The following is a 16,166-nucleotide window of genomic DNA, read 5'->3' as shown; positions in this document are numbered from 1 at the left end:
GCTGTATAGGACTAAAAATAACACAGGGGGTAACTCAGATCCACGGGAAGAAGTAAAAAAGAAGAAACAGTAAATAAGAATGTCATATTAAACTCTATAAATGTATACTTGTTCTTCTTTCTTCCCTCAGCTCCTTTATAAGGCAATAGATTACATAAAGTAGTGATTATCACAATAAATTGTTGGATTTGTTAGGGTATGTAGATATAACATGTGCACAAAAGCACAAAAAGGAGAAAGAGGAAATTGAATTATATAGGAATAATTTTTCTACATCTCACTGGAATTAATATGTCTGCAGTATATGTTAAGCACTGTATATGTTAAGCACTAGAATATCCACTAGGAAAATAAAGCAGTAAACATGAAACAGACTAACAAAAAACACAATCTACAGAGAAAAGAAAAAACCTCAGACATAGGTCAAACTGTGCCATCATAATCAATAACAATAACAACAACAACATTAAATGTGAATGGATTAAACAATACAATCAAAGGACATAAACTAATCAGCCCAGATTAAAAAATAAGGTCCAACTGTAGGCATTCTACAGTGGACAGCCTGAAAAAAAAAAAAAAAGGATTAACGATCTTAAGTGAACAACAATCATAAGCAAGTACGAGTGGCTACACTATTGTCATACAAAATAGATTCTAAAACAAGAAATATGATTAACAATAAAGATAAAATATAATGAAAAAAAGGTCAATACAACAGGAATATATAACAATTATAAACATATTTGTACATAATAATAGAGCACCCAAATACACAAAGCAAATCATGTGCTTTAGAAGTTGTTCCAAAAAGAACTAGGAGATGTGTTTTGTTTTAGATTTGCAGAGAGGTAAAAATTTTTGGTTACCTGACTATTGGGAGTAAAAACATCTTAAAGAGAGCTATACATTTAATACCACTAGCAAATATATATGTATAAAATTCAAAGGTTTTCATTTAGGAGGTATCTATTTTCACTTTTATTTTGCATTCAAAAGAAATTCCACAACTATTTTTTGTTATATGTCTCAATAAATAATTTCCCTTCAAACACGATATTAAAAAAATTTAAGTGATGATATTTTTAAATGTGAAAAATCAGTGTAGAAATGACACTATAGCCTTTGTTTTAAAGACCACCTCCCGCACCTTACACACAAGGGATTTTTAAAAATGAAGTAATAATTTATGTTATTTCTCAAATCTAATTAATGAAGATTTGGAATTGGTGCTTTAATCTTTAAAATCTCAACTTAGTTCCCTGGTTTATTTGTTATTGTTTTGTTTTCAACCATGGGAGGTTTTCAGCTACCAAGGGTTCTGTTGTTTATTTGCAGTTTCCACAGCAAGTCAGCACAGATCTGGAGACACATCCCACAAGGGCTGCTCACTCAGTGGGACTTAACCTTTTAGATCCTTTTCCTCCACTCTTCAGAGGTAATGGGTAGAATCCATTTGTGCACGCCAAGAAAGTGTTCTACCACTGAGAAACCATCCCCACAAGCTTTTAAATTTGATTTTCAGACAAGATCTTGCTAAGTTGCCCAGGCTAGTCTCAAACTCTAGCCTTGGCCTGCTGAGAAGTTGGGATTACAAGTGTGCATGTGTGCACACATGCATGGTGTTGGGGAGCAAACCCAGGATCTTATACATTTGAATTTGACCTATTGTAAGTTCAGGAAAGACACAGGAATGGTGGTAAAGGATGGACAATTTCCAAACACTGTTTTATGGGCAAATACTCTTTCCTGCTACTCCCAGGATAAAAACTACACATAGACAAATTATGGGTAAAGCTTAAGTTAATCTAACATTCTGCCTAACTAAGAAAAAACATTTTATGTGACATTCATGTAGCTTTTAAAAGCACATTTAAAAATGCTTGCTAGAAAATTACCTTAAATACAGGCAAGATAATGCATAATAAATAGTGTGGCTGAATTTCATAAAGAACTCAAGGATAGTGAGTCCTTTGCTCATTAGTTAAGAGAAGTGCTGCTGTGGGTCAATAGTTAATGATAAACTTTGAATGATTCTGTTTCTAGTGAATTTCCTTTTTATTTCAAGTGGTGGTGGTGTGTGTGGGGAGAGTTCACATCTCAAAGCCTGAAAGTTAGATAAGAATTATTAATATGTTTATGCAATATTATTTCAAATGTGCATGGCTCAAATGAGCATAAATTAGGGAAATCCTTGTGGTAAGCAGGAGAGAATTTTTTGATGATTTTTTTTTTGGTATTTATTTAGATGAAAACTATCCTTACTAAATGGTCAATGGTGTTGTTAAGGTAATTTTTCAGTAAGTTTAAAACTGAATTTAGACTTTTGTTTAAGAAGCATAGTAAAAAAAAAAACTTCTTTGCTATTAAATGTGTGTTGTATATGTCTAACTTTCAACTCCAGAAAGGTAGATACATCTAATGATTAATTTGACCATGATACCCAGATGTTTGATCAAAAATCAACCCAGATGTTTTTGAAAAAGCACTTTTAGATGAGATTAACATTTAAATGGCTATACTTTAAATAGAACAGACTATTGTCCATAAGGTTGGTGGGCCTCTTTAAATCAGCTGAAGGTCTCAGGAGGAAAAAAAAAATGAATTCCCAAAGAAGAAAGGAATTCTGTCTCCTACTGCCTCTTTATTTGAGCTATAAATTTCTACTTTTAATTTTTAATGTTTTTAATTTATATGTAACATTAGGATTCATTTTGATGTAATATGAAAGCATAGAATATAATTTGCTATAAGTCAGTCCCCTTTCCCTCTACTCCTCCCTCTCCTGTTCCCTTCCCTCTATGCTATGGATCTTTCTGCTACTGAGCTAAAATTTTAACTCTTCTCTGAAGCTCTAGCCTGCTAGCCAAATCTACAGATTTCAAACTTCCAGTTTCCACAATTGCATGAGCCAATCCCTTAAAATCAATTGCTCTCTCTCAATTTTGCTTTCCCTCCCATTTTCCTTCCTATTTCTTCTTGTTTCTCTGGAAACCTCTGACTAAAAATAATATTTATTAAACTGGTTATCTATCTCCTATTGACAAACATTTGATGAACTAACAGCCAAGTCAGAAAAGTTTTCAGAGAACAAGAGACACTGAATCCAGAGAAGAAATCTAATATTTGACCTAGGAACTTTGCTAACTTTAGTAATGCAGTCATATTACATTAGTAATAGCACTGGTCTTCAAAATCATGGTTACCATACACTTAAAAGAACTAGGCAAAAACTTACATACTCCTTCACACATTTTGAAGTTGACACATAAGTGTTTTATCCTTGGCTTAACAGTTGCAAAGAACATACTCATTTGCATATTAGAAACATAAAAATATACACATACATACATGTCAATGGACTGATTATAATGGTAATGATACTGTACTACCATATATCTTATAAAGTCATAAACAAGTTTAACTTTGAACAAGTAGTTAAATAAACAATATAAGTTGGAGAATTACTTGACCAGGTGCTTTATTAAGATGTCCAGCATCTCTCTGTTCTTCTCCGGCAATTTGTGCACCAGTGCATGTACAGCCTCCACCCTGTAGTTCTGGTCATCTGATTCTATGATGTAAAAAAGGTTGCAAATGCTCAAGTTTTAATTGCATTCAAATCTGTACATAAATATTGGTAATTTAACATTATTGATACTCCCACCTCTCATGCCTTATAAGCATTTGTTCATATAGTTCTATTTTCATCACTCCTAAGGCTTAGAGAAGAGGAGTAACTTGTTCCTGGTCATGAAGTCAGGAAGTAGCTGAACAAATTCAGTTCTATGGATTCTACATATGTGCTCTTAGTCACTGAACTACATGCTTTAGTAACTGAACTACATGCTTCTGTATAATTATAACTCATCACCTGCTTGGGTTTGGCAACCAAGGGCAAATACAACCTTTACAAATGTGAATTATAGCAATTAGTACAGACCAATTGTGTACGATGGTGCTTGAAACACTACCACATAGAAACCTCCTAGAGATCAAACCCCAGGCAAACAAAGAAGGCCGAGATTCCTCTCCTAAGTTTATAGATTCAAAGACAAAAAGAGTGCCTTATCTAAGATATTATTATATAAACAGAGGCCCAGATGATTCTGGGTACAGCTATTTAGATACCGGGTGAGGAAAGGTACATGGAAAGGTAGATCATGTATAAAGGTGAGTCACTCCAAGGCTAGGTGACCAAATGTACCATAAGAAAATATGAATGGAAAGGGAGATAAGAATGAGACAGAGGTACAACAAAGATCAGAGAGGAGAGAACCTTCAGAAAGAGTGAGAAGAAAAATGATAACTTCCCGACTTAACAGTTCCTGGGATATATTTTAAACATCATAGTACTGAATATATGATTACCACTGCCACAGAAGCAAGTAGACAAAAACTTGTGACCAAAAGTTTGTATCCACACAACCAGTTCATTTTAACCACTTTAGCCAAATTTTAGCCAACTGGCTCAAATGCTACTTGTTGTGAAACAAAATCTCTTTGTATAAAAGGGTTCTATGTTAAGAGTCAGAAAGGACAATAAAACAAAAACCCCAAACAAACAAAAACCATAGACAACTAGCTGGAAGTCCGTGTTTTGCCATAAATTTACTAGCATCCTTGGACAAGTCACCTGCCCACTCTAGATCCTGATTTACTTGTCAATAACATGAGGGGTTGGGGTTCTATATTTTATCAGGTCCAGTTTATCTTAAAAACATGGGTTCCTTTGGAGGAAATGCAGCATGGAGAGCTTTCAGAAGAAAGCTAAGCAGCGCAGGTGTTTAAAGGTTATGGTGCTGGTCATGAATGCTTAACTGAAAACCCAAGTTGCTCAACTTTATCTGACACCTTCATCAGCAGACAACATCTTCTGTGACATTATAATATGTGGCAGAAAACTAATGCAACTGATTTCTTTCTTGGACTATGAAAAATACTCTTAAATACAGTCATGACTCATAGAATCTAACAATAGAATGTCAACTTAGAACTGTTACATGTAGTGATGGGCTCAGATGGCAATCTGCACTTCAGTCTCAGTGGATGGAAAGCACATTCTACTACTCGGGTTACCAGTTTGTAACTCTCTTCCCACCCCTATGCCTCCAAATTTTTCAATATAACTATTCATTTTTAAAATCTACCTATTCATATAATATTGTCATAGTCAAGATCTAAGAAAATGTGAAAAGTATGTGATCACCACAAATACACATAATGCCAGAGAAATGGGTTGGTGTGAGTACTGTGGCTGGCCCCAAATATTGGACGCTTCTTTCCAAATTTAGGAATATAGCACAGAAGCGTTTTTTTAGTGGCATAACTGTCTGTACACATTTGCAGTTTCTATTATTTAACTATAAAGTTGCCCTCACAAGAAGTTGCCATTGGTCACTCAAGTAAAATGAAATCAGCATTTTTCGTGGCCTTTTCTAATCATACCAGACTGTCATCCCAGTGAGATCTTAGTAAGTGACAAAATACTGAGTTCATTCTGCAATTCTTTTTGGCTTATAAATCATACTATAAGCTATTACATATCATTTGACAACTTTAATAGTTTTATTGGTGCATTTATAATTATAGGTAACAGTGGACCTCGTTTTGACATAATCATTCATGGAATATAATTTGCTTTATTTCCATCCCTGGACCTTTCACTTTCTCTTCCTTCCTCTCTCCCTATATTCCTCTTCCTATACTCTACCGGTCTTCCCTCTATTTATTTATTGTTTTTTTAATTGTTGCTTTATAGATGTACATAATGGTGGAATTCACTGTGGCATACTCATACCTGTACATAGCATAATTTGGTCAATTTCATTTCACAGTTCCCTCCTTTTCCCATCCCTCCTCTCTCTCTATACCTTTCTTTCTTTAGGGATAAAAAAAGAAGTCAATTAGGGGATTTAGATCTATATGTCTAAGTAATACAACATAGAACTATATCAATCATATGCATCAGATGCAAGTGTACTTACTAACAGCAACAATAAAATCTTTGTGCAACTTGTAAGTCATCAGTGGTTCTGCAAGGCACCTATAACAGAGAGGCAAAGTGTGTTTAGAATGGCAGTGCCTTTTGTCCTCACTGCTGCCCCCACCCCAGAAATTTTTAATGGTTGATTATATTTTGTTAACTAAAAATTAATAAATAAAAATATAAAATGTGGGTGATTAGGGAGTATGGCAAGGTCTTAGTAGAGGGATTCCAGGCAACCCTAAAATGCAGACCTCAAAAACATGAATGACTCTTAGTGCTTCTTACCACCGTTGTATTAAAAGGGGAGGTGGGGAGAGAAAACTTCCACTTCATGAGAACTAACTTTAGGAACAAAACCAATCTGTTATGTGAGTAATAGTTTTTGTAAAAAAAAAAAATGATATCAATTTGCTTAAAAAAAAAAAACCTCACATACAAACTCAATCTGAAACAAAAAAATCTAACTCACTGGTATCACTACTGCAACAGGCAAATGCCAGTTCCAGAATGCTGGCTGCAGGTGTTACGGTCTTGTGCAGTTTTACCTTAAGGGAAGACCTGGTGCTAAGTAGTGGAGCTGGTGAACAGTCCCCTTAAGGTCATGTGGTTGCTGCCCTCAAAGGGGAGTGAGAGCAGCACCCAGAGTGCCAGAAGTTCAACCCCCTCACCTGAGGTAGTTTTTCAGCCCACTCGTTATGGTCTTATTGTCCCACAGCTCAATATCAATGTCGATGTCAGGAGGGGACTTTGGAGCTGGAAAGAACAAAAACAAGATGTTTAACCTCTACAATTCAAAATATTACTTGCACCATCATAAAAGTGGACACTGGAATAAGTAGGTAAAGAGAGAGGCATTCTGAGGACACTGATAGTTAACTTCAGGATCACTAAACGAAGCTCATTCTGAGCCTACACCTCAAAAATATCTAGTGAATAGGAGTTCCCTCAATCAAATTATTGATCACCGTTAACATGACAGAGTGCTTAATAGGTACCTAGCATGTTTTTAAGTGCTTTGTATAGATTAACATATTCAATTCTCCTAACTCTTAAGAGGCTCTATTATCCCCAGTTTATAAATGAGGAGGCAAGAGAAGTTAAGCAAATTCCCTAAGGTCACAAAGATTTCAAGTGGCTGAGCTGGAATTTCAAGTCAGGTAATCTGATTCTAGAATCCATGCATCTTACTGTTATCTCTTGCAAGCTAAAGAACCCTGGGGAAAAAAGTCCAACTTTATAAAATTGCCCCGAAATTCTGACTATTCATATACTTATAGGTGAATACTAAGAACAGTTCAGAAGTTGGGGTATAGCTCAGTGGCAGAGCATGTGCTTAGTAGCTGTGAGACTTTGGGTTCAATCTCCAGCTCTGTCCCCTCTCTGCTCCTGCCACTCCCTTCACAAGAAAAAAAAAATGACTAGAAACATTAATTTTAAGTATCTGAAAAGACTCAAAGAAAAACAATCATCTATATTTCAAGGACACTTATAGTTTGGGTTGCCTATAAGAATACAAAAAATTAATTAAGAGCTTTTGTTTCATTCAAAACTTACAAAATGTGGTGTTCATGAGTTTTTGAACTTTGGAATTCACTCCTCCTATTCGGTAGAGTCCTAAAATGGTGATGCCTAATGGGAAGGAAAATCACAAGAAAATGGCTTGAGACACAGCTTCCCAAGTACAGAATGTTAAAAACTCCGACATATGCCTATACAGCATTTGAAAGCTACTTATTCAATTTTGCAGTCTAACCTTAGAAAACTAATCCTGGAAACATCCATCAGACATGTATTTCTCAGAGCTGACACTGAATAGTGATTTGAAAGTCTCTGAAGCTCTTCAAAGTAGCAAAGTACACCTGCTTAGTCACCATTATTTGAATATATATATATATAAAAAAGCATTGGTGATGGGGAGAGATGACCAGTATTCCTCACCTTCCACTTCTTCAGAGTCAAGGAGTCCTGCGTGTTAACCAGTCCTATGGTATATATATCTTCATTTTAAAGGAGAGGAAACATTTTCAGAGAATTCAAGGAACCTACTTAACCTCTCAAAACTTCTAAGTGGCTACACCAAAACTGTGAACATAAGTTTATAGAACTTCACAGCCCAATATGATTTTTGTTTTAGACAGTTTTTCTGGAAGTGAAACGAACTGGAGTGAGCTTCAAGAGAGGTCAAGATCAGTATGAAGAAGGGTGCCAAAAGGAAGCACTGACTTCAATCACTAAGGGAAAGAAAATAGGGCAGAAAAGGGGTGAAGACAAGCTCCTTACACATCTCACCTCCCCAGTGCTTGAAAAAATTAAAGAGGTGCTTAATGATACCTAGCCCATTACTAAGAAGTTAATTAGGAAAAATTACAAAAAAGTAGTGCAATATTAGTAAACTAAAGTTCAAAGTACACCTATTTATGTATTTATGTAAACTTATACTTGTACATCGTTCTTAAAATTAATCTCATGTTAATGTTTAAAAATGCACTTTCATTTTCTCCTCTGAGAAATCTCCATGTGGGCCTGGGGCACACAACAGTAATGGGGTACCTGTAAGACCACACTCACCTCTTGCTTCCACAGCTTGAATGCATTTTCTCACAAAGTTGAACCCTGCTTCATTTAAGTACACTGAAAGAGGAAATCAGGGTAAGTGCTGATGTTGGATTCAGATGGCCTTTCAGCTGGCTGTGTTCACTGTGCCTTCTCATCTCAACTGCACAGTGGTTGCAAGAATTTGTCAAATATTTTGGCTGAAGTCTGACTTTTAATGTTGGGGTAAAAGTGGAATAGGGAGGTTCACAAGCATAGTTATCACATCAACCTGCTTACTAAGAAAAACAGATCCCTCACAGAAAGTACATTACATTGATCCCAAACATTACTCCTACAACGAATGTTATCCCTTGCTGTGTGTCTTTCTCGGATGACAGAAGTGAATGCAGGAGAATAAATCTTGATGGTGAGTACAAAATTATGTTAAAGCCCTTCATATATCCTTTCCCAGGGATTCTCAAAACAACATTATGAGGATTTTAAGATGATTCATTGGGTCACAAAAAACATCACTTCTCTGTTGTAAGCTCTACGGTTAGGATTTAACTCATGTTACATTTTGTTTCATAATCAGAATAATTCAAAACATGCTCAGTGCACTAAAATATCCCCAAAGGTTCCTAGATTACTAAGATAGCAAATGATGTTCATTTTTAGTTATGTTTCCTTTAAGTCTGTTTTATTTTTATTTTTTAAGGTGGTAGAACATGAATCAAATTAGATTACTTACATAAAGAAAAATCTCTTAAAAATGCTAAGTGACACCTGGGGAAAATTTTTTAAAAACTTCTTATTGCACTAAAATGAAAAATTTCATCATAATGGTATAGTTACAATATTTAAAAATATTCCCTAATAATAACAAATGAAAATAATTGAAATTAATAAAAATTTAAGATGGGCTTTCATTTAAAAATGATAATACCAAAAGCATTGAACAGATGCAATGCAATCCCCATCAAAATGTCAAAAGATTCCTCACAGAATTGGAAAAAGCAGCACTAAAATTGATACAGAAAAATAAGAGACCCAGAATAGCCAAAGCAATACTGAGCAAACTGAGTGATGTTGGAGCATCATCATCAATACCTGATCTCAAATTATACTATAGAGCTATAGCAACAAAAACAGCATGGTACTGGCACCAAAAGAGACATACAGACCAGTGGAAAAGAAAACACAGAAACAAACCCACATAAATACCATTATCTGTTACTGCAAAGATACCAAAAACATATGTTGAAGAAGAGGTAGTCTTTTTAACAAATGTTGATGGGAAAACTAGACATCCATATGTAGAAGAATGAAGCTGGATCTCTATCTCTCACCCCGCACAAAGTCAACTCAAAGTGGATTAAAGACCTAAGAATTAAGACCTGAAACACTACAAATGTTAGAAGAAAATGTAGGCCCAACATAGGACACAGGAGCCAATTTCCTTAACAAGACTCCCAAAGCACAAGAAATAAAATAAAAAATCAATATGGGACACTATCAAACAGAATGCTTCTGCACAGCAAAGGAAACAAGAGTGTGAAGAAAAAGCTTACAGAATGGAAGATCTTTGCCACCTGCTTCTCAGATGAGAGTATTAATATGAAGAATAAATAACTCAAAAAACTTAAAGTCTAAATAGCCAAATAATTCAATAAGTAAGTGGCAAAAGAACTAAACAGACATTTCTCAAAAGAAGAAATATGAATGGTCAACAAATATATGAAAAAATGATCAACATCTCTAGCAATTAGGGAAACGCAAACGCAAACCACTTCAAAATTTCACTTCACTCTAGTCAGAATGGCAATTTTCAAGAATACAAATAATGATAAGTGAAGATGTAGGGGGAAAGGTATAGTAATACATTGTCAGTGGGATTGTAAATTATACAACCACTCTGGAAATAATATAGAGATTCCTCAAAAACCTAGGAATACAACCACCATATGATCTAGCTATCCCACACCTCGGTATATATCCCAAATATCTCAAATCAGCATACTATAAGGATGCAATCACATCAAGATTTAAAACAGCAAAATTCACAATAGCCAGATTAGAACGAACATAGGTGCCCTTCAACAGATGAATGGACAAAGTAAGTATGGTATACATAAACAAGAGAGTATTATTCATCCTTGAAAAAGAATGAAGTTTTGTCACTTGCTGGTAAATGGATGGATCTGGAGACTACAATGCTAAATGAAATAGACTCAGAAAGTCAAGGTCGAATGTTTTTTCTGACACATGGAAACTAGTCTAAAATTAGGGAAGGTGAGGAAGGGAGAGAAGAAATTGAGGGGGATTTCATCAAAATAAAACAAAGATCAGGGAAATAGAAGAGGTTTGATGGGGTAGGGGGAGAGAGACCAGGTCAGGAAAAACATTGGAATGAATCAGATCTAATTTTCATATATATATATATATATATATAGATAGATAGATAGATAGATATAGATAGATAGATAGATAGATAGATATAGATATAGATTATACTACAGTGAATCTCATCATTATGTACATCCAGAAGACACTAAGTGTAAAAAACAAAATGCAGGGCTGGGGATGTGGCTCAAGCCGTAATGTGCTCGCCTGGCATGCGCGGGGCGCTGGGTTTGATCCTCAGCACCACATAAAAATAAAATAAAGATATTGTGTTCACCGAAAACTAAAAAATAAATATTAAAAAAATTCTCTCTCTCTCTCTCTCTCTCTCTCTCTCTCTCTCTCTCTCTCTCTCTCTCTCAAATAAAAATGTAAGTAAGTAGAAAGATCAGTAGAGAAAAAGGAATAGGGGGAATAGGGGGAGGGTAAGGGTAAGTACTGGGGACTTAACTGGAGCAAACAATACTCCATGCATTTATAATTTATGTAAAAATAAATCCTAATGTCATATATAACTACTATGAACCAATACCAAAATAATGGATTAAATATATTCATGTAGCCTACAGCACTGAATCATTGATAAAAGTGCATATCAGAAAAAAATTGATTAAAATCAAGAAAGACAAAATAAAAATTTTGAAGAGATCCTATATAGAGAAAATCAGTGAAGCTGAATTGCTTAACAGAAAGATTTGAGAAGTCTGTGTCCCTGAAATAAGAGACAGTGACATAGGATATTTATTATGTGTTGTTAAGTGAAAAAAGTAATCTACAGGATGATATGACCTATTTTTTAAGTAGAAATTTGAAGGTATGAGTATTTCTGTTATCCTAGATAAAAATTTCAGAGGTGGATGCAAACTGTTGATAAGAATAAGAGGGTGGAAGGTTCAAATTGTCTTTTATATTCACCAGACTTTAGAATCATTGCAAATAAATCTATTTAGCACTTTAAAAATACTATAGTACTCTAGAAATAAAATTACCTAAAATTAAAATGTGCATGGCTATCAAGAGGAACTGGTGTGTGTATTTCTTTGTCCCTAGCATCCTAGGTTATGAGAACAGAGCTTAGTGGGCGCTCCATGTGAACTCAAAATACATGAATAAATGGCCATGCGAGATATATTAAGAGGAAGAGGAGACTTTTAAAATTTTTCAATAAAAATTGACTGGCAAAATTAATGAAAAGAGTCATAATATATAAAAATTAGAATTTCTTTTTAAAATATTCATTTTGAGAAAAATAATCAAAAACAAGACTATTTCTCAAAGGTATAAAGACATTTTTGAGCAGCCATACCTCATTCTAATAAACCAATATAACAGGCTCACTATGTAGAATAGAATAGAACTTTTATAGTCAGTTGGTTTTTTTGCAAAATCATTCTAAAGGTGCTGTTGCCCTGGTGAATAGGTAAATCCTACACTTAGCGTCTTTTACATGAGTAAACACAACATTACCAGTCAGTTCAGAGATGTGGAAAAAGACAAAATACACTGTGTTGGCAAAAATAACCATGCATGTTTGTCTGTTGCCTCTGACCATTATTTGACTGGCTCAAAGAGCATAGTCCCATGATGCAGACACAGGGTCCAGCTGGGTTTCGAGCCAAGCCACTTAGGGTTGGTCTTCACTTCACTATTTCTGATGTGTGGATGGGAGGTGCCTATAACCTCTATGAACTTGGTGCTTTCATTGTGTAAAATAAGAAAGTGAGGGTTTGGGGTTATGGCTCAGCGGTAAGAGCACTTTGCCTAGCATGTGCAAGGCCCTGGGTTCGATCCTCACCACCACATAAATATAAATAAATAAAATAAAGGTATTATGTCCAACTACAACTAAAAAATAAATATTTTTTTTTAAAAAAAGGAAGTGACTAAACATGTGAAGAGTCACAGTAGGATGAAGACTAAACCAGATGAAGTACTGAAGAACACGTAACAGAGGAGCAAGCCAAAGGAGTGCCAGTTTCCTTCTCCCTTTGCTCCTGTCCACACATCACTGCCAAAGAGAAATGATGAATGAACCCACTACTTCTAAAGAGAGAGAGAGACCCAAGTTACTCTCCCACTAAAAAACTGTGTTACTGGGAATGGCTTTAACCTCTTTGTGCCTTAGTTTCCTGATCTATAAAATGAGAATAACAACTATCTCTTCCTTATAGGGATGTTTAAGGATGAAATAAATTAATATCTGCAAAGCTCCAAGAATAGTGCTTCAAATATAGTAAGTGCTAATGGAGTGTTGGCTAAATGCCTGCATAGAAACATTTGATGATTAACACATGCCTTATTTCACTTAGCATGAATCTCACCATCATTTATATCCATAAGTAATTTTAAAACAGTAACTCTGTAAATGGTATAAATAGAGGGAAGGGAGTAAGGGGTCAGGGAAGGGAAGGGGGAAGGAGAGGTACTGGGATCTGAATTAAAACAAATGAGAACAGGATATATTCCATACTTGTCTCATTATGTCAAAATAGATTCAACTGTCATGTACAACTAAAAAGAACAAATAAAAAATAACAATCACACTTCCTGCATTAAAGAAAATGACACACTTTATTTGGCATGGCTGAAATCACTAGAGCTTTAGGGATATCAACCAGGAACACTATTTTTCAAAGAAGCATATTACATTACTTTTTTTTTTTTTTTAATTTGGGGCCAGAGCAAGGATTTATTTCTTTAACAGACATAGCTCAAGCATAAAATGGTGAGGCCATGTGTGCCTTGGTGGCCACTAAAGATAAACTAGATATTAAGAAATGTACTTCTGTGTTCATTATAGTTCAATAAATCTACAATGAGCACATTTTGCTGGGACTGAACAGACCATAGCAAAGTGGGATTACTGCTCACTCATCTCTGTTACCTCTTCCTGCAGGAAGATTTTATTTCTCAGCATCCTTAAAGACAGGCATGGGCATTTGACATATACTATCCAATGAAATAAGAATAGAAGTGATGTGTCACTACCCAGCAGACCCTCAGAGCCAAGAGATAGCTTGCCATTTCTTATTTTGCTGGCTCAGGATCTGCAATAACAGAGAAGGAGGTCACAATATCAATGTGAGTTGCAGAGTGAAAACTATGAGACAGCTGTTGTTGACCTATGTGGATGGGTACTATGAATAAGAAATGAGCCTTTACTTTCCAAGTCTCTCAGATCTGAGGATCATCTGTTACCATAGCCTAACACAGGCAGTTCTAATTTAACTATAAAAATCTTAAGTAATTCCCTGTAGCAGTAAATAAAGCCAATCCTACACCATTAGTTTTGCCTTCCTTAACTGGAAAATATCCATTTTTTCTGGGACTTCTTTGATGTTGATTCACATAACAAATTATAGAACAAGAGCTGGCAGCACCTATTTGTGGATTCTTTGCAGAGGACTATTCAATAGTTCCTCCATTTGAGTACCAGAATTTTCTGGTGAAATCTGAGAAGAGGACAACATGATTTGGTTTGTGTCCTGATGACTTGATGTAAAAGGTAGTCACATAGCCACATAAATGTTTATAGCAGTACAATTCACAATAGCTAAACTGTGGAACCAACCTAGATGCCCTTCAATAAATGAATGGATAAAGAAACTGTGGTATATATGCACAATGGAATATTACTCAGCATTAAAAGAGAAAAAATATGGCATTTGCAGATAAATGGATGGAGTTGGAGAATATCACGTCAAGTGAAGTAAGCCAATCCCCAAAATCCAAAGGCTGAATGTTTTCTCTGATAAGTGGATGCTGGGTGCTGTCCGTAATGGTTGGATGGGGGTGGGGGAAGATGGCGGGTGGGATGAGTGGAGGAACTTTGGATCAGGCAATGGGGAGAGACAGGAGGGGGGCTATGGAGTCAGGAAAAATGGTGGAATGAGATGGATATCATTACTCTAGGTGAATATATGATTGCACAAATGGTGTGACTTTACTTTGTGTACAACAAGTGAAAAATTGTGCTCCATGACTCAAAGTGCATTCTGCCGTCATGTATAACTAATTAGAACAAATAAATAAATATATTAAAAAATTTAAAGAAGAGGTAATCACAAGGAGTGTCATTTATTAGGAAAGAAAGAGGCAAATTAAACTGCAATGGAAAATGAGCAATTTTTCAAAGCCATGAAGGAATTACTACACTTAATATATTATTAATGAGAATTCAACTAAACAGGTTTTCTATAGCCTAAGAAAGAAAAATGAACTGTTTACTCTTCAGTGTTCATGAGATGTTCATGGAAAGAGGTATAACTAAATCAGTTTGTACCATTAAAAATGGAAAAACATTGTCATAATTGTCTTTCAGTGGAAGATAAGGCACTCCTGCTGCCAATATGGAGAAATAGGGGAGCTCCCTACACAGCAGAAATATGCATTGCTAGTTCAGGGCTCAGTGCCTAGTGCAGAGCAGGCAACTAATTATGCTTATTTACAGATGGTTTGACAGTTAATTGTTTGTATCAGGCCTGCTTAAGTGGCTTCTCTGATATCTTCTATGAGGATTCAAGTTTATCAGCTCTCAGAAGATACTTTTGTGAATTCCTTTCTAGGTTTAGCCTGGACCCCAACCCTGTATTTCCCTGTTTTAGAGAAGACCAGAGGGACTCTCTGAATTCAGCTACTACCAAACTCCTAGGAATTTAAATCCTATAATATGAATGGTATTTGGCCTCCAGGGATAGAAGCCAAAGACAGACTAACTTAATGAACTTAATTTATTCAATCAAAAGTTAAGTTTAAACATATTTTCCCTCCGGAAACTCTTCAGGGCTAAAGCTTTTATTGAAACTCAAAGAAAGTTTCCATAAGGCAGTTTTGCAGCACAAAAGCTATTAATCTCAACAGAATTCAAACAGCCATGAGGAAAAGAAAAAGAATAGAGCTAACAAAGCAAAAGTCCTTGTATTTTCGATTTCCTGCTCATTCAAAACCCAGCAAGTCTTTTACAGATGTAATCTACTTGGCCTTACAGTACATTCTCAGGGCTGACAAAACAAAGCAACACTTGAATTTAATTTATAATTCACTTTTGTAATATGCCATTTCAGATTAGGATATAGTCCTCTAATGTCATATGAGTACATTCATGGGTATTCACAGGGCCCACGGGGACCTTCTTCCTTCTTCTTAAAGGATAAACAGGTAGAACTCTACAACACAGGCCCAGATTGTTCTCTCATCTTGGTCTGCCCATGAAGAGCACCAGAGCCATGAGTCTCTTTGA

General features: G+C 35.4%; 1 protein-coding gene across 4 annotated transcripts in view; it reads right to left on the bottom strand.

Moving 5' to 3' along the window:
• The window catches only part of Arhgap42 (Rho GTPase activating protein 42), a 256,075-nt gene that overhangs the window by 23,073 nt on the left and 216,836 nt on the right, over positions 1-16,166 (bottom strand). For all 4 annotated transcript variants that reach the window (XR_013437853.1, XM_078046909.1, XM_078046910.1 and 1 more), the window contains 5 exons: positions 8,558-8,620; positions 7,544-7,618; positions 6,658-6,742; positions 5,988-6,046; positions 3,469-3,574 (listed from right to left, as the gene is read on the bottom strand). Coding sequence is in view for 3 of the 4 variants with exons in the window: in XM_078046909.1 (XP_077903035.1) it covers positions 3,469-3,574; positions 5,988-6,046; positions 6,658-6,742; positions 7,544-7,618; positions 8,558-8,620 (388 nt within the window). In the remaining variant the exon portion in view is untranslated. The remainder of the gene's footprint in view (positions 1-3,468; positions 3,575-5,987; positions 6,047-6,657; positions 6,743-7,543; positions 7,619-8,557; positions 8,621-16,166) is intronic.

The sequence above is a fragment of the Ictidomys tridecemlineatus genome, chromosome 4 (genome assembly GCF_052094955.1).
Source record: "Ictidomys tridecemlineatus isolate mIctTri1 chromosome 4, mIctTri1.hap1, whole genome shotgun sequence".
NCBI lineage: Eukaryota > Metazoa > Chordata > Mammalia > Rodentia > Sciuridae > Ictidomys > Ictidomys tridecemlineatus.
The sequence above is the reverse complement of the archived record's forward strand: the minus strand, read 5'-3'. Positions and strand labels throughout refer to the sequence as shown.